This window comes from Tauraco erythrolophus, chromosome 1 (assembly GCF_009769465.1).
Source record: "Tauraco erythrolophus isolate bTauEry1 chromosome 1, bTauEry1.pri, whole genome shotgun sequence".
NCBI classification, from domain to species: domain Eukaryota; kingdom Metazoa; phylum Chordata; class Aves; order Musophagiformes; family Musophagidae; genus Tauraco; species Tauraco erythrolophus.
The window spans coordinates 70,121,231-70,147,882 of record NC_141465.1 but is presented as its reverse complement, the minus strand read 5'-3'; the positions used below and the strand labels follow the sequence as shown (position 1 = coordinate 70,147,882).

Below are 26,652 nucleotides of genomic sequence, written 5' to 3'. Positions count from 1 at the left end.
ATTAACTACTAATGCATTTGCAGGATTTATGGATGCTCTGCAGCCATCCTGTGCTGTTAATACACTGTAAATTATATTCTGGGTGTTGTATGTTACCACTCACTATCTATAAATTTCTAATAAGTTCATTAGCTCACTGGGGCTTATTGGTAGGCAGCCTGTAAAAGGAGAGAATTGAAATGTTTTCAAACTGACTTTACATCATCAGCAGTGAGTCCAAAGGCACTTTGAGCATAAAGTATCATTATTTTGAGCAAGAAATATCTATGATTAATATACCCATTAATTAGAAGAACCAGGTTTCAGCAAATCTGGAGTGTACTGAAAGTAACTTACTGGTATTCCCTGGAAACCCGGATCACCCTTGACTCCCGGACCTCCAGGAGTCCCAGGCCAGCCATTGCTCCCCTGCTCTCCTTTGGCCCCTTTCAGACCTGGGGGTCCTGGCGGCCCTATTGGACCTGGTAAACCTACAAACCAGAAGAAGAGAGTACATAGTGGCAAAATTTGTTCAGAGCAGCACATGATGGAGGACGAGCTGGCTCAATCTACAGATGGGCAGAACCAAAGTAATTATCGTAACAACATTTCAAGAAAGTAAGGAGGAGAATCTGTCGCAGGGAGGTCCGTATGACTGTCTATCTGATTAGGCATCTATCATTTATGAGCCTGTGGCTGATGGAAAATAGTGGAGAGTTTTCTGTATGTGCAGAACAAGCAGATCATATGTTCTCAGGTATAAACATGCTGGAGATGTATTGCAGCTCTGCTCTGCTCTCCTCCGTAACCTCTAGCACAGGGCCACTGCCAATGTAAGGCCATGCTGGGCCATTTTTAAACACATCAACACTCCAAGACATAGGAACATACAACCATGGCTGCCTCGAAACAGTAAATAAAGTCCAGGGGAAAACATGGAAATCGGAGGAAACTTCTCAATGTCAGAAAAACTTCTGAACAAAATCAACTGCCTGAGAACACAAAATCGGCCCCTTCTAGGACATAATGCCAAACTGCCTGTGAAGGGGAGCTTTTCCCTGATCTGTGCGAAGAGGATAAACAAGGATGCACAATATTGGTTATATCATTAGTTAATTAGGTGAGCTTTGATTAACAGCAGTACATTAATCTGAAAGATAAAGAATTACCTGGAAGTCCAGGTTGGCCTTGGGGTCCTCTGTCTCCTTTGGGGCCCTCAATCGCACTTCCTGGCAGTCCAGGAAGACCTTGGCTGCCCTTAGGGCCCGGTGGACCAGCATATCCTGGTTCTCCTTTCAGGCCTGGGATCCCCGGACTTCCGGGGGATCCTGGAAAACCCACATCACCTTTCGCACCTAAGATTTGAAACAATCCCCAAAACGTGATTAGAGAAAGGATCACAATCACTGACACACTCTGCCTCAAAATCCACTCATAGTAAGATTTATTCCTTAAGAAAATACTGACCGTGCCTTTATACATTTGCACAAAAATGTGAAACTTAAAGAAAACTGTATTATTCTCCACGTTATGACACAAAGTATGAGGAAAAGAGTAGTTTGACTGACATCTCTTTTCTTAGCTGAACTGATCACTGGGCTATTTTAATTCTCTCTAAAAATAGACGAACATTCAGCACCTCTCTCCTTCCACAAGGAATATAAAGCCCCCAAAACCTTACTCCATTTCAACTGTTATTGTCACAGCTAAGTAATGGATGTTTTGCTTGACTAAGTACAAAAGGACTCGCTCCTCGAGAAAAAGAGATTTTTTTTTACTAAGATCCAGATTTAGACACTTAGTACTTACTTTCAGGCTTGTACAAATAGTTGACATTTGCAATTCAGTTGAATTTTAGATCATGGTTGAGCAAAAAGAATATAGATTAGCTGGTATAAGTACAATAATAAGAAATAAAATGTATAAAGAAAACTATCCCTGGCTCTTTGCCAAACAGAACACAGTCTCTAAATCCTGGACTTGTTTTTTTGGAACTACAACATATTTCAAACACCAATTATGTCAATTGGCTATCTGTTTACTCTAAATTCAGACATTTTAAAATGAGCTGTGCTGACAGAAAAAGAGAACTGAGTAAGGTGAGAAAGGTACTCTCACAATCTAGCATTCTACATGCCTTACTGAGCTATGATTAGAAAATTTGCTTATTAAAATAAGTTCTCTAATATTAGGGCTTCCTCAGCAATTAATGACTGTTAAATTACTCTGAGATGGTAAATAAAAGATATTCTAAAATTCTGGTTTATTGCTTTCTACTGTCCACACAAGTTTCTTGTATTTATAGAATGAATGAGTGAGGTGGAGTGATATATAAGTCCTTCAAAATCTACCATGTCATGTTAATTTCATAGATGAACTAGTTGAATATTTTTTGTTTTCTGGACGTTTAAAATTGAAAATCCTTTAAGTACACACAATTTCCTTTATCAGCAGCAGCTTGACATTTCTTCACTACTGTATCTATTGCAGTCCAGTGCCTAGGACATAGTTATTTCATAAAGTGGAGCATGATGCATCACAGACACCTTGAACAAGCACTGACTCCAGCCAATTAAGTCATTCTCACAGCATAGTGTGGTGACACACTTTGTGAAGACCACAAGTGGTCTGGAAATTGTGATAGCTATGTGCCTGTACCCCAGGTAGTAAGCCTTGAGTCTAGGTAATAACAATTTTCAGTAAGATCTCATCAGGTCTCCGCTATATTCTGCATCTCTGCACCATGCTCCTGTGCATTGCCTAGTCAGGCACTACTGAGCTATAGAGAATAACTATTTTAGTAACGAATAAAATTGCACCTGGGCTGCACAACAGACTCAGGTAAAAAAATTACTGCAGTATCCTGGCCACGAAACTACTGTCCTTAACTGTCTGGTGCACAGAGCCTCACTAGACTTTGATTCTTGCAAAATTAGTAGGAAAACAGAAATACTTGGAGTCAAAAGCACAGCACACAAATATAGGAGTTATTTATATTACCTCACCACAGCACAGCTTGCAGTAAATTTCACACTATGAATAATTACCTATTTTAGGGCATATCTAACTCATGTCCAAGATGCTGCCACTGTAACAGAAATTAGTATTTTAGCCTCTCAGAGTTTCTGCCTGCTCTGAAAAGGTACAGCATGTAAAAGAATGAAGTAGATAAGTATGTCTGAATTACAGAATTATGTTTATAATATGTTGGGAGGAAGGTTTGCTGTTTGTTTAAGGAAGTGTTTTACCTTTATCTCCCTTTGCACCGGGAAATCCTGGAAGTCCTCTACCTGGAAGTCCTGTAATACAGAAGCAGCAAAAAATTAAAAGATGGGACAGTACTTAAATTTTACTTGTAATGAACAAAACTCTATTAAGCAAATATAAAATCTAAATAAATGGTTTATGAAAAAGTCCTTTAGGGCAGACACTGCCTTTGTTACATTGTATATGTATACGTTGTATACGTTATCTAGCACAACCGGTGCTGTATGACTGAAAACTCTACCCTAAGAAAAGGCAAGCCTGCTCCATTATTTCACAGATAAGTTGCAGACTGAAATTAGTTCCAAAACACCAATTCTGTAAAGAATTCCCACTTCTGTGAAAGAAATTCTTTCAAGATGACACTGATTAAACACAGTTGCTCATCTAAATGATCAGCTTTACAATGATGGATGATTGTCAGCAGTTTGCAAGACACCATACTAACTTTGTGTTCTAAGGTTTCATCCAAAGTCTCTCAAATCCAGCACACTTCTCTACCAGCTACTCTTGTGTAGCCTGTCTCTGTGCATTTTCATATCCCATAAACTTAACATGACAGTCACAGTACCTTGTTCACCCTTTGCACCAGCTGCACCTGGAATCCCATCATAACCTGGTTCACCCTTCTGTCCAATGGAACCAGCAGGACCCGGAATACCAGGTTCACCTGGAAAATCATTGATATTTTAATTTCACCTATGGATCATTCAACTTTTTTTTACACATTCTTTTCCTCTAAAGAAAAGCTTAAGTTATTCTTTTTCTCCCCTAGAGACTAAGCAAACACAGGATGATGACTTCACTGTGATTTTTCTCTGAGGTTACTTCTGAATTAAATTAGCGTGTGACAGGGCTCAAGTATTACAGTTTTGGACATAGCTAATTATCATGAATTTCAGTGAGTTTAGAGTGCAGGAACTCCAACAAAGACTTGTGAATGGCACAGCCCATTGTCCACTGAGATAATGTGTCCCGCAGACAGCAAACTAAGAACACAAGGCCTGATGTTCAAAAATTTTGTTATAACAGCAATGGATTTACTCTCCTCCCTACTCTATTTCCTCTTTAATATCACAGAATCACAGAATATTAGGGATTGGAAGGGACCTCAAAGGATCATCTAGTCCAATTCCCCTGTCGGAGCAGGACCACCTAGATCAGATCACACAAGAACGCGTCCAAGCGGGTTTTGAACATCTCCAGAGAGGGAGACTCCACAACCTCTCTGGGCAGCCTTTTCCAGTGTTCTGTTGCCCTTACTGGGAAGAAGTTCTTCCTCACGTTTAAGCAGAACCTCCTATGTTCCAGCTTATATCCATTTCCCCTTGTCCTATCATTGGATGTCACTGAGAAGAGCCTGGCTCCATCCTCATGATAGTCCCTCTTTACATATTTAGAAACATTAATGAGGTCCTCCCTCAGTCTCCTCTTCTCCAAGCTAAAGAGACCCAGCTCCCTCAGCCTTTCCTCATAAGGGAGACGCTCCACTCCCTTAATCATCTTTGTGGCCCTGCGCTGTACTCTCTCAAGCAGTTCCTTGTCCTTCTTGAACTGAGGGGCCCAGAACTGGACACAATACTCCAGATGTGGCCTCACCAGGGCAGAGTAGAGGGGGAGGAGAACCTCTCTCGACCTACTAACCACACCCCTTCTAATACACCCCAGGATGCCATTGGCCTTCTTGGCCACAAGGGCACATTGCTGGCTCATGGTTATCCTGCTGTCCACCAGGACCCCCAGGTCCCTTTCACCTGTGCTGTTCCCCAACAGTTCAGTTCCCAACTTGTACTGGTACATGGGGTTGTTCTTACCCAAATGCAAGACTCTACATTTGCCCTTGTTATATTTCATTAAATTTCTCCCCGCCCAACTCTCCAGCCTGTCCAGGTCTCTCTGAATGGCAGCACAGCCTTCAGGTGTGTCAGCCACTCCTTCCAGTTTAGTGTCATCAGCAAACTTGCTGACCATGCACTCTATTCCCTCATTCAAGTCATTGATGAATATGTTGAACAATATTGGTCCCAGTACTGACCCTTGAGGGACTCCACTGGATACAGGCCTCCAACTGGACTCTGTCTCATTGACCACTGCTCTCTGGCTTCTATCCTTCAGCCAGTTCACAATCCACCTCACTACCCGATCATCCAGACCACACTTCCTCAGTTTAGCTGTGAGGATGCCGTGGGAGACTGTGTCAAATGCTTTACTGTAGACCACATCCACTGCTCTACCATCATCCACCCATTATATCTGTATAATGATGCTAATGTGATGATTCAGGTTTGGGCCCGTGGATCAACTTTATGGTTTCTAAATGAACTCAGAAAGAACAGAATTAATGGCTAGAGCAACAACCAGTCATATGGAAGGTGGTAAAATCTATTCCACAAATGGCGCAAAAGAAGTGTTAGCCCCACACTACACTGACTCAGGTTTACCTGGGAAACAGCACTGTCCTTTTTAGCTTATGAAATGAACAAATGTACCAGGAAATACCTGAGCCAAAACGAATGTAGAATGCCACAGTATTTGTTTTAGCCGCTGCCTGGAGGTGAACAATACTTTAAAGAGTATTTGATATTTTACATTTCTTTTCTACCTGCTTCTCCTTTTATGCCTGGAATGCCATTTAAGCCAGGAAGTCCTTTATCACCCTTTTCTCCATGGGGGCCGGGGCTCCCTAAAGAAAAGAAGAAGACAAGGATATTTGGTCTAAGTTTCACATTAATTTTTCACTGCAATATCAGTTTTATTAAAGCATAAACACTTGCCTGGAAATCCTGCCATGCCAGGGGATCCTTTGGGACCTGGGGCACCCGGCATTCCAGGAATTCCTGCGCTACCCTTTTCACCCTTATCTCCAGATAAACCTGGGCTACCAGTTCTTCCTGGTTCTCCCTAGAAGAAGCAGCACACATTGTAAAATCCACACATTAATTCTGAAACAGCTTTTTGTATTTGCAATGGTAGATGTTACCCCTCTTATCCATCAGACTTATAAAGAATTTCATTCTTTTTCCATTCAGAAATAAAGTCATTTAGGATTAAATTTGGCATTAAATTCCACTATCAGAATTATTGACTTTTCTACCAATAGCTATTTTACAAAGTCTTTTCCAAATTAGCCTCTTAACTTACTTATTACACTTAATCATCTTCAAAAAAATCTTTTTTTTTTAAGTCTTCAGCAAGTTTGTTACCAGATTAATAAGTTTTATTTTTACAAATTTTACTTATAAATTCATGATTGCTGTCATTGTATAGCTTGGAAAAGAAATGTGAAATGAATGAGAATCCTATTAGAATACTATTAGAGATTAAATTAACTTTACAGACAGTATTAATATAGTCCTCTTTTCAGTAATTTCTAAGCATTTTATAGTTTTTTTTCAGCTTCCCAGTATCTCTGTAAAAGTACAGAAACACTATTTCAATGTGATTATTTGCTCTGTTTGTAAGAACACTATTTTAATGTGATTATTTACTCTGTTTGTAAGAAGCCCTTTCCACTTTATTTCCTCAGTATTTTTAAAAGTTCTTTCCTTCCTCGACATTTCCAGCACTGTAAATTAGAGTATTCTGAAGAGACAGAATAAATAAGAACCCTGGAGATAATGGTCCCACTAAACAATGCATATGTGCGTATGCACACCTTTCAAGTTTCTCATCAGGTATTTAAATGAGCTGTCCTGGTTTCAGCTGGGACAGTTAGTACTTCTTTTTAGCAGCTAGAAGAGCTCCGTGTTTTGGTTTTAGTCCGGGATTCACTATGAGAAGAATCTTAATAACGCACTAATGTATACAGTTGGCACTGAGGCCTCAAGGACTTTTCCGCTTCCCACGTTCTTGCCAGTGTGCAGGAGCACAACAGGCTGGGGGGAGCATGGCTGGGACAAAGGGTTCACAAATTGCCCTTATCATTTGAATTTAGTTTGAGGATTGAGGGCCAAATTGGCCAACGAAGTATTCCATATCATGCAACATTATGTTCAGTATATGGATGTGGGTTGACTGGAAAGAAGAGCCTTTGCTCTTCCAGGAGCTCTCACTCTCAGAGTGCTATCCCTCTTACTCTCTTTTCAGGCCTCTCGCTCGTCTGGAACTGGTGGCAGGACTTATCTATTTCAGGATCGTTAGCTGGAACGGGGCAGGCCTTGGTCACTGGTTGGTGAGTAGTTATACTGTGCATCACTTGCTTGTATATATTATTATAACTATACATATATATTCAATTATTATTATCATCATCATCATCATTATTATTATTATTATTTGTTCTTATCTCAGCCCATGGGTCTCTTTCCCTTTTCCTCTTTAATTCTCTTCCCCATCCCTTGGGGGTTGGGGAGGGTGAGCAAGCATCTATGTGGTGCTTAGTTGCTGGTCGGGCTAAACCATGACATAAGCGTAATAAAAAATATAATAAAATAGCTTAAAGGCCAATAGCATCTTTTCAAATGAGGTACTTGGTAGGGACAGACAGTTAAATTCTTAGGGGTGTAAATACCTTCTCACCAGGAGATCCTGGGAAGCCAATTCCAGGAAAACCCGGTGCTCCTTTGTCTCCTTTTTCACCTTTTTGCCCAGGGAACCCTGGTGTGCCTGGTGAACCTGGTACTCCCGGCAGACCCTTTTCTCCAGGTGTTCCTAGCAAGAGAAAAGGAAAAATGGGTGCATCAGAGCTAGTGGTACCCTAGGAGTGTTGACAATGATTTTTCGGTGTTGCCTTAGCTATTCAGAGCTAGAAAAGCAATGTAACTCACTAAAATGACTAGTAAATTAACCTTTGAGATTCACTCTCTAAATGGGACATTTTTAGTAAAGATAAGCTCTCCTCATAAGAGATGGTCATAATCTTGGATTCAGAGTAAACAGGAGCTCTTGCTAGAAATATGATTTGAATAAAAGTTTATGTTGATTTGAGTAATTTCTAACAGGACCACAGTGAAGAAGGGACTCTGCTGTAGCAAATTTTTCTGTCCCTCTTTACCATTTCAGTCTTTCACCTTTGATTTCTTAAATATGTTAGGCACAAGGACATCTGAAAGGAGACAAAGCTTCCATGTTGAGATATAGGTTCTCCTCCATTCTACTCTTTATCAACCTCCTCCACAATAACACTCTTCCCAGACCACTACAGTTTGTAATTAACATGCAGTACACAGCAACTCACCAAACTTTTTAGAAGGGGGAAAATACACAAGAAGCTTAATGCAGTTCATGCACTAGCAGAAACAGAGACAGACAGACAAACGCGTATCACTTGAAAAACTGCCTGTCTGCATCAAATACACAAATCCTACACATCCAGCTAAAGGATTTGCATGCAGAAACTTAGGAAGCTATCCTATTATTTGTATATCACAATAGGATTGAGAAAGCAATGTCCCAAAAGCCTAAATTTCAGACACTGCAAATAGTGCAATCATTTAGTAGATCTACACCAACAAATATTCCATACAGGTCTCTCATAATGTTCTATATTAACTTGAGGAAAACAATAATAAGATACTCCCAGCAATCAGTACCTGGCAAACCCATTTCACCAACCGATCCTTTTTGTCCTGGAAGACCTGGATCCCCTGGGTATCCTGGGGGGCCCTGATCACCTTTTGGTCCTAAGGACAGCAGAGAAAATAAGAGTCCCATTAGTTCATGTGGTTTAAAATACCTGACGAACAGTCTCTCTGTTGCTAGCTTCAGACATACCTGGATGTCCTGGAGTACCAGGTTCACCATCCTTCCCTGGAATTCCTGGTTCTCCATATTCCCCACGCAACCCTTTTTCTCCTGTTGCTCCATGGTCCCCTGGACACCAAGAAAACAAACACAGTGAGATCAGTTTTATCAAAATTTACTGTAATGCCATATAATAATCTTTCTAGTTAATTTTTGATCACTGTTGCTTCTCTCTGCTCAACAAGGTAATGGCTGAATTCAAGTTTCTTACATTGTACAGTAGAGTCACACTTCAGTAAAACACAACTCTTCAGTCATTAAACCAGTGCTGAGGAAAGGCTGCAAACTATTACAATTTTACAGGTGTCCCTGCAAATTACAAAGCAAGTCATATCTCTAAAAGAAATTGCAAATGAACATGTGTTTTGAGTTAGATTAATGAGTTACTTCGGAAGTGCCAGACAATATCAGGTGTTAACAGAAATGATTGATTTGACTATTCTGCTGTCTAAAAAGGTACATGTGAACAACCAGTTCACAGCCATAAATTTGCCGTTTCCGCAGTTCTATCTAATGTTAAAGCATCTTTATCATGCCAGAAGGCTCCACCTCCTATTCTGCGGTGTGTGTCTTCTCCAGCTTTAAGGTCGAAGCTTTTTGGTCATAACCGTTTCTGTTAGTGTTGCATACAGGTGCACAACAATAGGTTACTGAACATGGCTTGCTGAATGTTTTTAAGTAAGGGAATTTTGTTAAAACAAATTCTAGATGTCTAAAATCACATTTTTTCATTAAACATCACTGACAACCTTCCACAAAAATACTATGTCTTTTCTGCACAGTTTGTATTTTCAGAGCTTTTTAAAACAGTGCCTAGAGAGATGAAGGCAGCTAATAGGTCAGCAAAGTCACGGAGTATGACTAGGTTATTTTTCTTTGCTGGTACTAAGTATCTTTGGGTTGAAGAGAATGAGATGGGCTGAATAACAGCAGCAATTTGCAGGCTGGTGTCTGTTTGGAATGTACCCTTCCAGTCTGAGTGAGCTAGGCCAATCTGTACACGTGGCCAGGAAAAGGTAGAGCATACTAGTTTGCAAGTGTGCATTATTAGTGCTGGAGAGATGGAGAAGCTAGAAATCAAAGAAATGAACCATTTTAATTTCTCAGCAAAGGCTTCTTTATATGCATGCAACCAGTGTGCCTAATTTGGATTTCTGGAGAAGAAATAAAACTAATTATCAACCAGTCAACCTATAGACCAATAGTAGGTAAAAAAGTAATGAAAAACAACCCATGTGGATTTGCTTTAAGGCTTTTCATACCACCTTACGTATAAGAGATAAGAAACAAATGAGAAAAATTAATCTAGATGAAATCTTTATAGGCTGTATTTTCCTCAAATACAAAAGTACTCTCAGAAGCTAATCTCAGCTTAGAGGCAGATGCACTCCACACTTGCCCTGGCCCTCCTTTGCAGTCCCTGGCTGTCTAAGCTGGGAAGCACTGCCTATTCACATGCCTAGGTTTCTCTGAGACCCAACCAGGACACATGAGCCCAGGTCTCATTCTGACAAGTAGACAGGGCATGGAGATAAGAGGTACCTAGACTGGGAAACTCTCCTGTTCCCAAAGTTCAAACATAGTAAAGTTACTGGTGATTCAATGTCAAACTGGAAAGGAGTCTCAAGCGCTCTGTCCTGGGCCCAACAGAGAATACACTGACAAAATGTACAGATGACACTAAACCGGAAAGGCTTGAAAAGAGGACAGGATTAGACTGCAGAAGGATTTTGAAGAGTTGGAGTAAAGGTTGAAAATCAACACAATGAAATTCAAAAAGTGTAATACACCACATAAGTGGTAAGGAGAAGTCAAAAGCATGCATATAAAATGAAAAACGATTGCATAGGCAGCAGTCCAGAAGCAAAGGACTGAGGATTATAGCTAATCACAAACTGAGTTGGCTGTCATTTCAAGAAAGGGAAACTTCATTGTAGCAGGGTCTGAGTTGAAGTACTTCACTTGTTTCAGCAAAGCGCACTCTAACAAGGATGCAGCCAAACTGGGGAGAAGTCAGAAAGGGTAACAAGAATCATAGTTATTTCAGAAAACATGATCTACAATGAAAGGCTGAAGGATTTGGTTGAGGGAGACAGACGACTGTGATTTTGGTAGCTCCCTTCTAAGCCCCATTTCTATTTTAACTAAAACAGTTATAATTTATTTCAAAACTCTTATGGGATTTTTTAATAAAAAGAAAAATATAAAAAAAGGACTAATAATAAAAATATACAAAATATACACTATTTTTTCTTTGAAAAGATAAACAGGAGAGAGAATCATCTTAAACAACTAAATTTTCATGTGGCAGTAAAAATAAAAATCCAAGAAGAATGTGCTGTCTAAAAAACTAATCATCTCTACCACCATTAAGTTTCTAAGTAGAAAGTCAATTGTCTTTCTCCTGCATATTTCCAGACGTTTCTAAACTGATGTAAGTTGATCTTTTGGTATCAGTGGCATCCACATGTGTCTTTCCTGAAATTTCTTCAGATCACAAAGAAAGATGTGTGCCAAAAAAGACTTCCCATTTCTTCTTACAGTATCAGTTGGTCTTCATGGCCACAATAGTGTTTCCACTATATGTTTTACATGAAAGACAGCTTTCCTCTTCTGGCAAGCTCTAGTTTCTACTTTTAAATTTCTCATTTTTTGAGAGAGTCTTGTGATAAAAGAGGTGAAAGAGATTTTTTAAGGGCAAACTGAACCTCTTCCACCCAACCAAAACCCTTTCTGTCTGTGATTAATCTTTGTTTCTACGGAGTTGAAAGATACCAGAAAAATATCTGCATTTGCTGTGTGGAATTCTTTAAACTTATTTAAAAACTGTTGCCTGAAACTAAGATACGACTGAACTCAAAGCATTGCTGCTTAACAGTATAAGTGTGTTAATTACACTTATCCACAGTTAAGAGACTGAAGTTACCTTTTTCTCCTTGATCTCCCTTTTGGCCTTTGAGACTAACCATGTCCATGTTGTCCATCGTTCCAGGTTTTCCTGGGAGACCGGCTTCACCTTTGTCTCCTTTGACACCAGGATCACCCTGTGGTCCAACTACGCCTTTGAGACCTTGGCTACCTATAAAGGGATAGCACAAAATATTATAAGGGCATATAAAACTGCAAAAATATTTAGTAGACAACAACAAATTAAATTAGCTATTTATTCAAATTTAAAGCACCAAATACCAGGCTCTGGGACATCTCATTTATCTCATATGAATTTTTTTTATACCACGACTTCATAATAGCTCTGTCAAAAAAGTTGACGTATTTTTCCAGCTTCACAGTCATTAATTTTAGACTCTCAAAACAATCGGGATAGGAGTTTGGCAGTAATTATTTGAATAATTTAATTAAATTAAATTTAGAGAATTTAAATTTCAGACCTTCCTGCTGGCTTTTTATAATTTTGAACATGGTATTTTTCTTGGAGAAATATCTATAGCATCCTCACGCCTAGCAAACCCTTATGCTGTTGAAGAACAGATCAAAAATCTGGCTACATGCCCAAATACATGATTACTCCCAGGACATAACTTTCTAAATTACGCTATTTCTAACTTACAGGGAGGTTACTTGACATAAAACATTCCTTAGGCCAAGCATACTCCTTCTGTTTGGTTATTTCCAGACTTTCCTTTTGCCAGGAAAAATGTAGATTTTACAATTTTGAATTTGAGAAAATCTCTCTCTTACCTTTTTCACCAGGCAACCCTCGATCTCCGGCTGGTCCAGGAGTTCCTGGCAATCCAGGAGTTCCCATAACTCCCATTTCTCCTTTGGCTCCTGAAATCAAAGTAAAAGAGTGATAAACAGAAGGAAAGCAATCAGTTTAAAGAACTATAAAAAATGGAATCATTTACTCCTTATCATATTAGGCATTGTACTACTTAAAGAAAAATGGGACAAAGATGATTAATCTACAATAGCCTGATAGAGAAAACAACAGTAAAAACAGTGTTATGAAAATCAGAATAAAATACATTTTGTGATGGGTTTTTGACAGATTCTTAAAACTTCCTATTACAGTAAACAAAGCTGTCATTAACAACGGCATTATTAAAACCACATTCTGTCACTGAAACTGCAGAATAATCCTCTTTAATTATAACAGGCTAAAGGCTAGTTCCCGTAAGTTGCTGGATTTGTTCCACCAAAGGGCTTGAGTAGCAGCTCAGTTACACATGCTTTACTGACATCAGCCCAAGTGTTTTCCCAAGCTCAGACTCTTTGATGGATCAATTCCTAAACGAGTTATAGGGCATGCTACCACATCTCAATAAAACAGTTTTCAAAGATGCCAGTGACTGAGTGAAAAGATATTTACCTGCTGATCCTTTCAGTCCAGTGTTCCCCTGCGGACCCGGCAGGCCAGGTAACCCCACAGACCCCGGTACTCCGGGCTGGCCCTGGCTACCTTTATCCCCTTTGGGTCCTGGCATATCTAGACCTGGGATACCAGGGAAGCCCCTTTCTCCTTTTATTCCAGGAAATCCTACCAAAAACAGAAGATACAAGATTAGTCCTTAACAGAGCACAGGGAACACCATTAACGAGAATATCTGATAATGTCCACCTGTGGTTCAGAAATTACATGGCATGAATAATGAAGACTCAAGGCCAGACAGCAGAAACAGTCCTCATTTTCTAAGTGAGGTTTTCATCCTGTATATATTACCCACTGATGACCTGAGGAAACCAAACACGGCAGGTGTTTTCCCAGGAGATCTCACCCTGCGTTTTGGACCAGACAGAGGTCTGGTGTCATGTCCCCCGCCAAGCACCTCCACCAACCTCACTCCGCAAAATATTTCACGAGCAACGCTTTTTTCAATGCCAACACCCATTTACGCCCAAATTTCACTCCTAAGCACCGCTACGGGCGCACTCCCCTTTCACCTTGTGGCCCCTGAGGTCCTGGCTGCCCGGGGGGTCCTGGCGATCCTGGTGGACCCAGCCCCGGCGCGCCCGGAGGGCCCTGCAAGCCTTGTGGTCCTGGGAGGCCCGGGTCACCTGCGGGGAGACAGAGATGCAGACTGAGTGTCCTCCAATGTTGTTTGAAATCTTGTTTCCTGGAGATGCTGGAAAAAGTGCTTTGGAGGCACTCAGCCAACAAGGTGCCATTTCAGCCTCCAACACCTCCCACCCGGACTGGAAGGAGGGGCTGCTCTTTGCTGCTTCCATCAGCTACCGGTGGTTGGTAGGAGAAAACAAGGGGAAGGAAAAAGGGCAGCACCCTGAGGTATCAGTAGGATATCTCAGTGGTGAACAGACTTTTCGCTGCATCTGTTGGGGAGTGACTTTAAAAAAGAAATAGCAACACAGAGCCATATTTTTCGGGTAATGTTACCTCTGAGCCCTTGCTGTCCGGCCAAGCCCGGGAAGCCTTGCTCTCCACGTAAGCCAGGCAGTCCTGCGCTTCCCTTTTCCCCAGGGCTGCCGGGGGTGCCTGGGGGGCCTGGCGATCCCTTAGGGCCAGGGAGACCTACACCAGGTTCACCCTAGCCAAAGAAACACAAGAGACCGGGAATCAGCACATCAAACCCAAGAAACCATTCACTGACTATTTAAATCACGCAGAGGCAGAGCCCTATACATGACTTCAGGGGAGAGCTGTAAGCCCTTTAGCATTCAGGTCAAGCACCCATCCATCTACTCTGTTCCTTTGTGTGCATAGTGGGAAACATAAGATGAAGGGCAATTTGGTCAACTTTTTTTTTTTTTTTAAAGAGCAGGATCTTTGCACACATCCCTGTTAGCATAGGCAGTCACAGATAGCAGTATCAGCAGCTGACACCTACTTTTTGGCCTTGTAAACCTGGTACACCTGGCAAACCATCTAGGCCAGGGGTTCCCGGGGTCCCTGGCAGACCAGGTGAGCCAGGCTGACCTTGGAAACCTGTAAAACAAAACAAACCAAACCTCACATCATTACCGTCTCTGCTGTAAGTGTCCTCTGCTGTTTCTTCAAGCCTCTAATGGAACTATTCACATCCTCACAGGAACATGCTCAAAAAGGTCTGTGCAGTTTTTATGTCTAACTTTTAGGGATACCAGCACACAAATGTCTCAACAGAGACTCAAATGCTGAGCTTTGTGCAGCATTTAGCTTCTGAGGAGAAACAACCACCCAGAAGAAATAAATGCTGAGTTTGTCCTCTTATATTAATAGCCTGTGGGCTCATGTAATTGAGAAACATCCTGTCTGCAAAACTAGGTTCCCAAAGCCTTCTTCAGAAAAGTCAACTTAATGTGCAGGGCATCAGACTGAGAGACGCACAACAAATTCATCTGTGAATCAGCACCTTTTGTTCAGTGTGTGTTGTGTGACATGTCCTACACGTCCTGCTATGGGTTGCACATAGAAGGTTTCTATGCCACAGCTGGCCCATCCACTGTGCCTTGGGAATGGAGGACAGAATAGATACAACGTTCTGCAAATCACTTAAAGACAGCACTCACTCAACACTAGCACACACTCAATAAATTTAGATGAAGTTCCTTGCCCAGGCAAAGGAATAGGAAATCCAGGTTTTAGGCTAAGCCCCAGGAAAGTCATTGGACAGAGCTGAATTCAAGGAAGAGTTCTTGAAAGAAATGTATTTGATATGTCATTCCTTTCTTGCTGGCATCAAAGAGCATATAGCAATCCTTTTCCAGATGCAACGGGACTCTTCTGTTCAGGTCCATCCCATACCAGTCTTGGAGGAACTAGAGGTGGTCATAGGTAAAGATTTGCCCTTTCTCCTTTCTGACTCTCACAGTTCATTGGTGTGGAATCATAATAAATGAAATAATAATGAAGACACACAAAAATTTTGAGGACTGAAGTGGCTGCTGAAAGCTCATTCATCTAGTTCTAAATGAGTAGCAACACTATGAAATACATCTCCTAAAAATACAAAACTAGAATATGAACGTTTACACTCCCTTTGAGCTATGTGCACACCCTGACAACGACCATGCAGGGAAGACTAAACTTGTGCCAAGTAAGCTGGTACTCTAACCAAACCACTCTCAGCCATCTGGGGTGCAGCAGAAATGCTAGCTCTGGCCCAGAAATGTTATAGTTATGTCAGCATGGTTTTTTGACAAACACACACAGATTTTCATCTCTCAGAAAGGTCATCTCATTTCTAAGCAACCTCAGTTGCTGCAATTTAATATGTTGTATTATATCAGTTTCTATTCTGGCAGCAGCTTTGACACCGTCTGTATCTGCACCACATCGCTGCACAAAGCAAATGTGAGCGTGTGTTGAAAGTACGCTTATTGTGGTGCTTGTGAACTTTCACAAGGGAAATTCTTCACCTCCCAAAACTCATGCAGCTGTGGCTGGACAATAGTGCAGGACTCCATCCACACTCTAGTTACATCAGCTGTTAGATGGATAACTTTATCTTACCTTTGGGTCCTGGAGGTCCAGGGAACCCTATCCCTGGCTGCCCAACAGCACCTTTCTCTCCTGGCAGGCCGGGTCTACCTGGAAGCCCAGGATTCCCTTTGTCACCTTTGCAAGTGAAAACAAGACTAATGTTAATACTAAGGCTAGCCTCTGGGGAGCAGAGCCATTATGACCATCAGACAAAGATTAATAGGCTACTGTACCTTGGGGTCCAGGGAAACCAGGTGGCCCAGGAAGGCCATCTGCCCCAGGAGGTCCCGGGAGTGGTACAGTTCGTCCTGCTTCACCCTTTGCTCCTGAGAACGTAAAGACGTATTAAGTACAGGAACCAATGAAGTTAAACAAGGAACATTCACCTAGCCAGTCATGTTAGTCCCTCCATACCCTTACAACTGACTTGTTACGAAGTTTTTTTGCAGAAGATTCATAGAAAACTAGGGTGAACTCAGTTTAGGATGAACCTAAACCACCCCACTTGGCCTAACAAACTCTTCAAGAAAACTCCCCTCAAAGATTCACAATTCTACTGTTGAAAGTAAATGGTGATTTAAATTAGAAAGTCTTTTTATTTTAATCTTAAATTCCGGTGATCCTCTAAGTTGTATCACTTGAAGGATAGACCTTTTTTTTTTTTTAAAAAAAAAAAAAAGCATACTATAGCATTACCTGGAAGGCCTGGTAAACCTGGGGTTCCAGCAAAGCCTCTGTCTCCTTTGTCCCCGGGTAACCCTGCAGTGCCTATCCCAGGTGGACCAGGAAAACCTCTTTCACCACGTACTCCAGGAAATCCAGGTTGGCCGGGGGGACCACGTTCTCCTTTCAAGCCAGCTGTACCCTAATTTTTGGAAAGTATAAGTGTACCTCTTGCCTGGTTGGCAAGACAGGACATGCCATCCTCTCTCTTTCAATATTTTGTAACGTGGATTCAGCACAGGTTTCTGTAATGCTGAAGAAAGTGGATTTTTTTATCACTGAGTTCAATGCAAATAGAACTGGGTTTCACATGGAATAGCACATGGAAATCCTATCTAGTATGCAATGCAGCTAACTGGACCACATAGGCTATGTTCCCAGTGGTGGATCTGGGAGCAGATGTGAGCTCCACATTCAGCTCCACATCCATATCAGTTGAACTCTCTATCAGTGCAAGACCTTGAAGCACTAGTTTCCACAAGAAGTATGCTAGAACAGAGTTGAATCTTGTCTTAACAATCTCTACTTGGATAACTGCATACCTTCAATCATCTCCAGATATCAGCTAAATCATCCACACTAGTTCTCACTATCAAGCTGGGAGACAGGGAGAAAGAAACAAAACTATTGTCCATGCCCACAACTCTGTGGGGGGAGTAACCTTGCTCTACAGTCCTGAAAGTAACTGAATACATGCTGAATACATCTGAGTCAGATCACTTATTTGCATGACCTGTCAAAAGAAAGAGTCAAAATCTAACTCTGAAATAGTCTGTTGTTGAAGGGTTATCTTCCTCTAGTTCCAGGGAAACTGGAGTCTTCCTCGGAGGAAGAACAAACTATTCAAGGTAAGGATAAGATGTGGAACAATGAATGAGGTCAATAAAAATAAAGCATGTATAGGGCATAAGAACACGCGAATTCTGATCTGAAAGACAGAATGTATAGGACAGTACGTAAACATAAACACACACACAGTAGCACAATATGTAAACATAAGGAAACACACATACCGCTACTCCTTTTGGACCCTGGAGACCTGGCAACCCATCTTTTCCTGGTCTTCCTTCTCTTCCAGGTGTACCTGGTTGTCCTGGTAAACCAGGATCTCCCTTTTCACCTTTCAGGATAGAATCATAAGTAAAATCTCCTGGTTCTCCTTTTGCCCCAGGGCTGCCCATAAGTCCTGGAGTGCCGGGGGGCCCCTGAAATTTCACAAATTCAGATGTCATCAGTTGCCCTACCAACCATTCAACTGATACAAAAGAAAGCAAATCATAGAATCTTCAGAAATTAAAGAGTAAACCCAAAACAAGTAAACCATTAAGTTTTCAATTGAGAAGGTCAAACTAGAATATTTTCCAGGACACAGTAGTGTGAATAAGGAATTAAAGCAAATCTTCTTGTCTCAACCATTTTGTCATTTGTCATATCACAAGTATATCATTTTAGATGGTGCAAATAAACTTACACCACAAGAACTGCAGCCCCTGACACCAAAAAACTACTGTGAATTTTCAAGAAACTATCCACTGGATTTCAGTTATGCATATTTATACAGTATCAGCATCAAGGTAAACAAGGCTTTTTGAAAAAGCATTTTCAGAGTTAAAGTGCCTGCCCCCACCTTTAAATGCTGAATTCTGTAACACTGTGGAACATATTTCCCTGACGCAAATGCAACAAAAGTATCTCTACATTTCCATGATAATTCATAACATCAGCAGAAGTAGTACTAATACAGTAAAATAACACATTTCCAGTATGCAAAGACAAACTCGGCCAAACTTACAGGTATAAATTGCTTATACAAGCCCTATTCATGATTTTATTTCTTTCAAAACCTTTTAAAACAAGTACAATATTCATCAAATATACAGATTGTCTATGAAATTACATGAATTGGCTTATGTAAAACTCCAACAAGCTAAGGCTAACTGAAGGCTGAAAGCTTCTCCCTGGGTAGTTTATCTATGACATTCAGCTGATGCAAATACATGTTTCCCTTCATACTAAGGCTCATTGATTTTGTACAATTAACACTCACATTCAGTTGGTACTGTCAGAATACTATGCACATGCTCAGAAAAGAGTTTTGTAGGCTCTCCTGGGAAGAAATTATCTACCTAATAATATAGCTATAAGACTTCCAGAATTTCAATTTTCCCCTACATATTTTCTAGGACTTAAATGAACTTTTCTTATAGGAACAGTCTCTCTAACTTCTGGTGAATCAGAGCTACTCACTAGTGTAGTAAAGCACAAACTTCATGGGCAATGTCCACTGCTTATGGCTGATGTGTGCCCTCCACTTAAATCTGAACCAGAACACGATCAAAGGCAATCTTTCCATTAGCTTTGGTGGGTCCTGAATCAGACTCTGATGCTCTGGCACGGCTCTAAACAATGTGAGCTTGCGAGGCTGGCCTCTATGTAGTTTTTCCAAGCTAACCTATACACTGGATCACCATCTGGCTGAACTTTATGGCGCAAAACAAGCTTAAAAGCACGCAAAACAGCAGCCAGTCCTTGTCTGATGAAAGACATGAACAGAAGGTAAGAGGCAATAAAAGGAAAATATAAAAGTTTGGCAAAACATGGGCTGAGAACAAACACCAGAAGCAAAGAAAGCTTAAATACATTAGATGTCTTCTATTTTTCTCCACTGTTTCTTTCATGGATCCCATTGATATTATAGTAAATTCAGCCACTGGGTAATATCATCTTATTTATCATTGTGAAAATAGAGAATGGACTTCATTCTAGCTAACTTTCATCGGCTGAATTCAGGCATGTAGGCTTTATTTATACTCAAGGAAGAGAAATAAATTCCTTGAGTAAGGAATTCATACAGGTGGGTTGCTTTAACTTCTGAAGGTGCCTCTCTCTCACCAGTGGTGATAGAGGGAGCTTGTGTACTTCAGCATGTGCTAAAGCTAGTAAACATGAAGGTCACTGAGAAGTTATGTTGTCAAAAGTGATCAGTTGGAAGAAGAAAACAGCTTTGTGAAAAAAAGTCTGGGAAGACTCTGACAAACTCAGTCTACTTACATTGGGAACGATGTCAAAATCCATGTTATACTACAGGAATGTGTATGCTAAAGTAGGTCTTGACAGCACACCACAGTGTACGTAGGGGCACCAAAGTGAACTCCAACAAGATCAAATGTAGTTGTGCTAGTACAGGAGTAATTTGTGTTACATTTTAGACAAGTGATATGCTTATGGCTGTTCCGCTTCTGCTATCTGGCCTTACTCACTGAGAGTTGTGTTGCGCGGCGTCAACATAATTTACAAGTGATCATATTATCAGGATATTACCCACTTTCACAGCCTTCCTTTATTTCTTCAAAACTACTCATCTTTCCTGCTAACTAATCATGTTTTATGGAAGATATTGCACACATCTCCCAAAACTCAGAAAAACTGCTGAAGTGTATTGCATGCTAATATTACATTGCTTGCACTACGCTAGATGGCACTGTCTCTCTCTCAATATGTATGTGCACAACAGCAAAGAGTTATTGGAACGATTCACAAGAAGGTCAGGGCAGACCTGCAACTCCTTTTCTGCAAAATCCTACTTTTTACCCAATTCCACTGCTTAGCTTGCTCAGTCAGAAGGACATGTGTCCTGCTGAGTTCATAGGATGGGCGAACACAGAAATATAACCCATATCTGACAGCTCTTTTTACCTCTCATAGCTCAACCACACTGCTTCCTAGTTTATCTTGCTAGGCATAGTTCCTTAATTTCATTGTATCACTGTGCTAGTCTGTTTTTAAACTGAACTATTATATGACCACACCAACAACTACATGTTTTTTGATCACATGCCTTATAGGACACATAGCATTTGGCAAGGCATTACTTACAGGTACACCTGGAAGGCCATCAAGTCCAGGTAAGCCTCTGTCACCCTTGAAACCTGATTGTCCTGGAAAACCTTATCAGAGAGACAAAAATACAATTCTATTTATTATGTGCTTTTATAAATAGCTCATTTTTTGTGAATTCTCTATGATCCTTCTCAAAGTGTCTCATTCCATCCCCAGTTATATTAACATAATGTTGCTACAGTGAGTGAAGTTGTCTGGATTCACGTGCTTATGTGCTATATGTAAACACATAATGTGGACACACATTCATAAACTCAGAAGTTGATGATTCATTTGGCTTAGAAATGAATTCACCTTACTACTTAGACCTATCAAGTAACCACTGCAGTTTTGAAACTACCTAAACCATATTAATTTTTCTTAACAGCCATTATAACAAACATTAGGTATAACACCACTGTTTGCAGGTGGCACTTCTCTCATATGGTATCAGAAAAATAATAATTTTGTTTTTCCACAGAATTTAATGGTAGGATTGGAAATGTATGTATAGACCACTGCCAAGCCTGGGCACATAGGGCAAATGCTTCCCACGTTATTTTTCACTTTCACAATTTTCTGTGAAAATATTCGGACCACAGTTTGCAAAGACCCTCCAGTGCGGCAAATTTCTGCTTCCTGGGTAATTCTTGTTGATTGCATTGGAAATTTGGAATCAGGCCAAAAACAGGAATATTCCATCTTCCTTCCATTAGTTACACAAACAATTTGATTAGTGGGAGAAAATTTTATCGTATATGCTGCTTTTTTAACTTTTAGGCTACATAGTTAATTCTCAGGTAGTTAATGACTTTTTACCTGCTGGACCTGGTGGCCCTTGTGGTCCTGGCAGTCCAGGAGGTCCTACTTGATCACATAAGGCACAGGATTCACCTTTGTCACCTGAAAAAGAAAAAAACAACAAAACTAATGAATAACAATGAAAAGATTCATGTCAACTGCAAGCAGTTGGATTCAGGGGTAAACATCAATTTGATACATTTAATGTTGAAAGAATAAAAATAAATGTGCTACTTCTAATTAAATGCTTCAAAGAGAATTTATCAGCAAACTGATATTCAAAATTCTTTAAATTTTTTGAAGGAATGGCATGAAAATCAACTTAAGTTTTATCCTAGGGATAACATTTAACAGATCAGTGAAAAAGGACCAGGCTGAACAGGATCAAAAAGAAGAAAAGAAATATACACTGGGTATAGAAAAATAAAAAGATTAAAGCAGAAAAAGGAGCACCCTCTACAGTCATTGCAATTTTGTAGTTTTAGAAAAGCAGAGAGCAGAATGAGATTAGGAAGGATGAACCATCCTGTAAACGAGTGGAGCTTTTTTTTATATATCCATTTTGTCAGTGTTGCTAAAACACATGGTTGACAGTCCTATTTATAGGTGTTACAATTTTAGCTTCAATTATACTATGACAATGATTCATAAAACATTTCCATTTCCAACTCCTCTGCCCCTCTCTTAATTTTTCATCTCAGAATTCACATCTTAAATTGCCATGAACAGTTCAATTTACACTTAATGGGGCTATACTCAAACCTTGCTTTTTTCTCAGCTCCTCTTTTAGCCCTGTGCCATCCCTTATCACTTTCCAGCAACGTGCAGGCCAAGTGAAACCTAACTGAAGCTAGTGTCACCCAACTCAACACACACTATCCTTCTTTCACTCGCCAGAGGATCAAGAAACATCTTCCTTGTTCATGAACTATTTGTTTAACTTCCTTTAAGCACACTTTCTCTGGATCCAGCCTGACCTGCACAGCCTCTTTACATACGCAAGCTCCAGGGTACAGAGCATTAGAAAGCAATCACTTTAAATGATATTACCTTTCTCTCCCATCTCTCCTGGAAATCCATCTCTTCCTGGAGGTCCAGGAATACCTGGTGCACCAGGTTCTCCTTGCTGGCATTGATCAATTCCATCTGCAATGCAAATGCAATAAAGAATGCTTGACAAGTGGAAGTTTCCATTATAGGGCTGCATTCATGAATGTCCCGGCTGAATGTGTCTATGAATAGTGGTAAATCAGGATAGTATTTTATTTTTCTATTTGTTTTACTTTGAAAAATTTAACTGGGATTCTGTATTCTGATGCCCTATATACTGCTCAAGAAACACCAAGAATTAGAGGAAAAAGACAGGCTCTGTCATAATAAGGTTACAACAACTTTCACATAAAATTCATTTTTATTCTAAGTTTTGGCTAAGAAAGGTGTGGTGGGTGAAAAATTGCTGTTTTGACCCTGAAGAGAATGGAGAATATTGATGTTCTGAAGAAATTCATTAAGTAGAGTCTTTTGTACCGTGACTTTGGTTTTCAATATTTTAGGAAACTTTCTAGGTCAAGTACAGCTACAGCTTATTAACATCTATTTAACTTCTTCACACTGATCAAACTTCCTGCAAACAAGAAACCTTGTATGTTAGGAACTGAAATAGGTAACAAATGAGAATATTTAGCAGGCTTGATATGAGAATACAAATTGCACTTGTTCTGTTTGATGGTATGGCACAGGTTCTGACTCAATACAGTACGACATCATTTTGGCCAAAGCCAGTAGGCAAAATGTTAATGTGAAACTTGGCAAACAATGGCTAAATGAAAACAAATTGCTTCTCCTTATGCCCAGGGCAGGAGTAGAATTAAGCAGTGACAGAAACATCTTGTACAAAAACCAGGAATTGCTCTTATTTTTAGGGCAAGGTAGGATTTAGCTATTTAATTCTGTATTCTAGGTGCTTGACTTGGTACTGCTTCACTGGCAAACATAGAAACAACTAGGCATCTTCCATCTTCAGTTGTTTTTGAACCAAGTATTTTGCTTTAGGTATTCCATAGAGAATAACATTCCTTTCAATAGTTTTAGACTACCTGAACCACTGTAACAGGGATATCGTTCTTTACGTTGAAATGACAATTTAACTCACAGTAACAGTATCACCTATAGCAAAAGTTTTCCTTCAATAAAAGAATTAAAACATCAGTGGTGAGAAGCTATTAAGCACGGGCTGCTTTCAGATGTACTTTTTTCATTGCTTCATTGCAAAGCAAAACCTAACCATTTTTCTCTTTAAAAATGCTTTCTCAGAATCTAATTATACATTGCTGTACAATTTTGTTATAATTACCACTAATATTATTATGTATTTGCCACATCATTACTAGCTTTTCATTTACCTCTATAAATCAAGCGTTGACCCCATTCTCCTGTAAGATAATTTCATTTCACAATAAAAAGTTCTAGACGACTATTCTCTTGGTCAGCAGTTCTTACACCTTTTACATAGATTGGTACTGCAGACTTGTAAGTTGTGATACTGAACAGCTATCTTCTATGTCAACAATGTTAGTATCTGTTATTTTTTTAACTGAAAATCTGTAAGTATCGCTAAATTGGCACATTAGGACACAGAGGAAACCAATATGTATCAAAGTCAATTATTTGGTTAAATGGTAACAGTCCACAGTGTACTTTTGAAGAAATTTCAAAAACAGTTAGCAAAGAATCCTTGTCCCATTAAAGAAACAAGTGGCTCGCTGCATCATGGAACAGCTGTTACTTGGTCTGTTAACAACTCATATATATTTCTTCTACAACATAGATGCATTCTTATTACAGCTTTTATAATCTTGTCTCCTTATCCATTTTTATGTGCATGCAACGTGCATTATTGAGTCTTCATTGTAAAAAGCAACTGAGTGCTTTACCTACCTGTTACACCTGGAGGACCTGGTGGGCCAGGCAACCCCGGGGGACCTGGGAAACCATCTCTTCCAGGGGGTCCAGGTAAAGGGGATCCTGGAGAACCCTTTTCACCTTTTTCACCTCTCTCTCCAGGGACACCAGGTGATCCTACCCTGTCTGGAAGCGGTCGACCTTTGGACAGGGTAAAACATACATCAGAAAAAGTTACAAGCAGAAAGGCAGTAACATTATCAACATACTAACTGTCATTAGATTTCAGATAAACAGAAAGATGTTAGTGCAAAATAAAAAGGGACTGTGTTTTTACTACTGGTGATTTATACAAAATTGAGGTTACATACACACTGCAGCTCAGAATAACTCACTTTGGTTAGGTCCCTAGACAAACACTTATTCTGTGCTGCCTGCCTTTCTGAGATTTAGTTTAATGAACTTTTGCTTGGTAGGAAAAAGTGGCAACATAGGAGTTAATTTAGCTGTAACACTTAGAAGCTATTACACTTAGAAACTGCTACATTCTTCCTTATCTCGTAATAAACCAGATTTTAAACACATCTAGAAAGGGACAGCATCTCTCAAGAACTTCAGTAAGTAAGTATTCAATAAAGCTAGCAGATTTCAAGAATGCTAAAACCAAAACTATTTGTAGGAATAATGAGCAAACAACAGCAAATAAAGAGAAGCACTTAAACAGCTAGAAAAAACCTACTGAAGATCTCCTTTTGGCTATCTGTACAGTCACACAGGTCTTCATACCTTAATGAGTTATTTCAGTTCACAACTTATCACTAGACTTGATCACTAAACCATTTTGAGCCTTCTGCAACGTTGAAGGAGGATATGAAAGTCACACAAATCTCAATTTCTGTAGAGTAATGACAGACTAAGAGCTACTATTTTTCTTGTCTTGTCACACAGAATTCTTTAAGGACTATTACAGCCTGCGGTATATAGTATCTTCTCCCTAAACTGTGAAAAATTTCCTGGAAATTATTTGACCCTGGCTCACATTATTTTCATATTTAGCTCACTGTCAAGATAGAAAATGTGAGAAAATGAGGTAATGGTAGTATCACTGCAGGATGTGCTAGAGTCAGGTTTCCAGAGATGATTTGCTTAATTTTTAAAAAGCAAATAACTGTGGTTTAGGTCAAACACATGTAAATGTACATATATACATAATAGCATATATACATAATAGTTGTCATGAATGTGAAGATGTTAAGACTATGCAAAAGGCAGCATTTGCAGGCAAAAGAAATAACTTTTATTAGATCAAGTTATAGTCATAAAAAGGCAGGAAGCCTTCAGGAATGATTTTGATCTAATAAATGTTAGCATTTCTCTCTACAAACTGTGTTTTATTATATTTATGTAAACACATATAGAGCTGAAATGAGTGCAGAACAAATTATTTACATATAAGTATAGATACACAGGTACATATGCACATACCCACGCACATATTCACATTTTACAACTCTTCTTGCCCAATGAAGCCATAGTCTCTGGGCTATCTCTGACGACCTCACACTACTACTTCAATTTAAGCAGCAAGTTATCAGGGCTCTACACAAAGAGCAAGGCTGGATCACATCGGAGACCTGAGAAAAGCAATCCACAGGAAGGGTCTAGGAGGGTGATCAGACCCTCAGAAAGGCAACTGCCTGGGCGTTCTGTAAGTCAGGCAGTAACTGGCAGCAGCTAAAGAGAATATCTCTCAGGACTCTTCATCCAGGAAGAACATAGGAAAAATGTGAATAAAATCAGTGGCCATAAATTCATACCTGGAGGTCCTGGGATTCCTTGTATACCAGGGAAACCTTTAGAAAGAGAGGTTTTCAATTAGACAACAAAGTCAGCAATGCCAACGTCGGTCAATTTTTAGCACATAGTATTTAAGTACGCATTGCAAGCCAGTGAGCCCTGAATCAAAGGTTAAGTTAAATAATCTA

At 39.9% G+C, this 26,652-nt stretch overlaps 1 protein-coding gene across 1 annotated transcript in view; it reads right to left on the bottom strand.

Moving 5' to 3' along the window:
• The window catches only part of COL4A1 (collagen type IV alpha 1 chain), a 131,579-nt gene that overhangs the window by 15,674 nt on the left and 89,253 nt on the right, over positions 1-26,652 (bottom strand). The window contains exons 20-43 of the mRNA XM_086610839.1: positions 26,485-26,520; positions 24,704-24,868; positions 22,817-22,912; positions 21,785-21,868; positions 20,963-21,033; positions 18,100-18,291; positions 17,060-17,228; positions 16,597-16,689; positions 16,394-16,498; positions 14,790-14,887; positions 14,339-14,489; positions 13,888-14,001; positions 13,316-13,483; positions 12,685-12,774; positions 11,912-12,064; positions 8,956-9,054; positions 8,775-8,864; positions 7,754-7,893; positions 6,014-6,144; positions 5,846-5,922; positions 3,815-3,913; positions 3,228-3,278; positions 1,149-1,334; positions 337-470 (exon numbers count right to left, since the gene is read on the bottom strand). Of these exons, the coding sequence (XP_086466965.1) occupies positions 337-470; positions 1,149-1,334; positions 3,228-3,278; positions 3,815-3,913; positions 5,846-5,922; positions 6,014-6,144; positions 7,754-7,893; positions 8,775-8,864; positions 8,956-9,054; positions 11,912-12,064; positions 12,685-12,774; positions 13,316-13,483; positions 13,888-14,001; positions 14,339-14,489; positions 14,790-14,887; positions 16,394-16,498; positions 16,597-16,689; positions 17,060-17,228; positions 18,100-18,291; positions 20,963-21,033; positions 21,785-21,868; positions 22,817-22,912; positions 24,704-24,868; positions 26,485-26,520 (2,792 nt within the window). The remainder of the gene's footprint in view (positions 1-336; positions 471-1,148; positions 1,335-3,227; positions 3,279-3,814; positions 3,914-5,845; positions 5,923-6,013; positions 6,145-7,753; positions 7,894-8,774; positions 8,865-8,955; positions 9,055-11,911; positions 12,065-12,684; positions 12,775-13,315; positions 13,484-13,887; positions 14,002-14,338; positions 14,490-14,789; positions 14,888-16,393; positions 16,499-16,596; positions 16,690-17,059; positions 17,229-18,099; positions 18,292-20,962; positions 21,034-21,784; positions 21,869-22,816; positions 22,913-24,703; positions 24,869-26,484; positions 26,521-26,652) is intronic.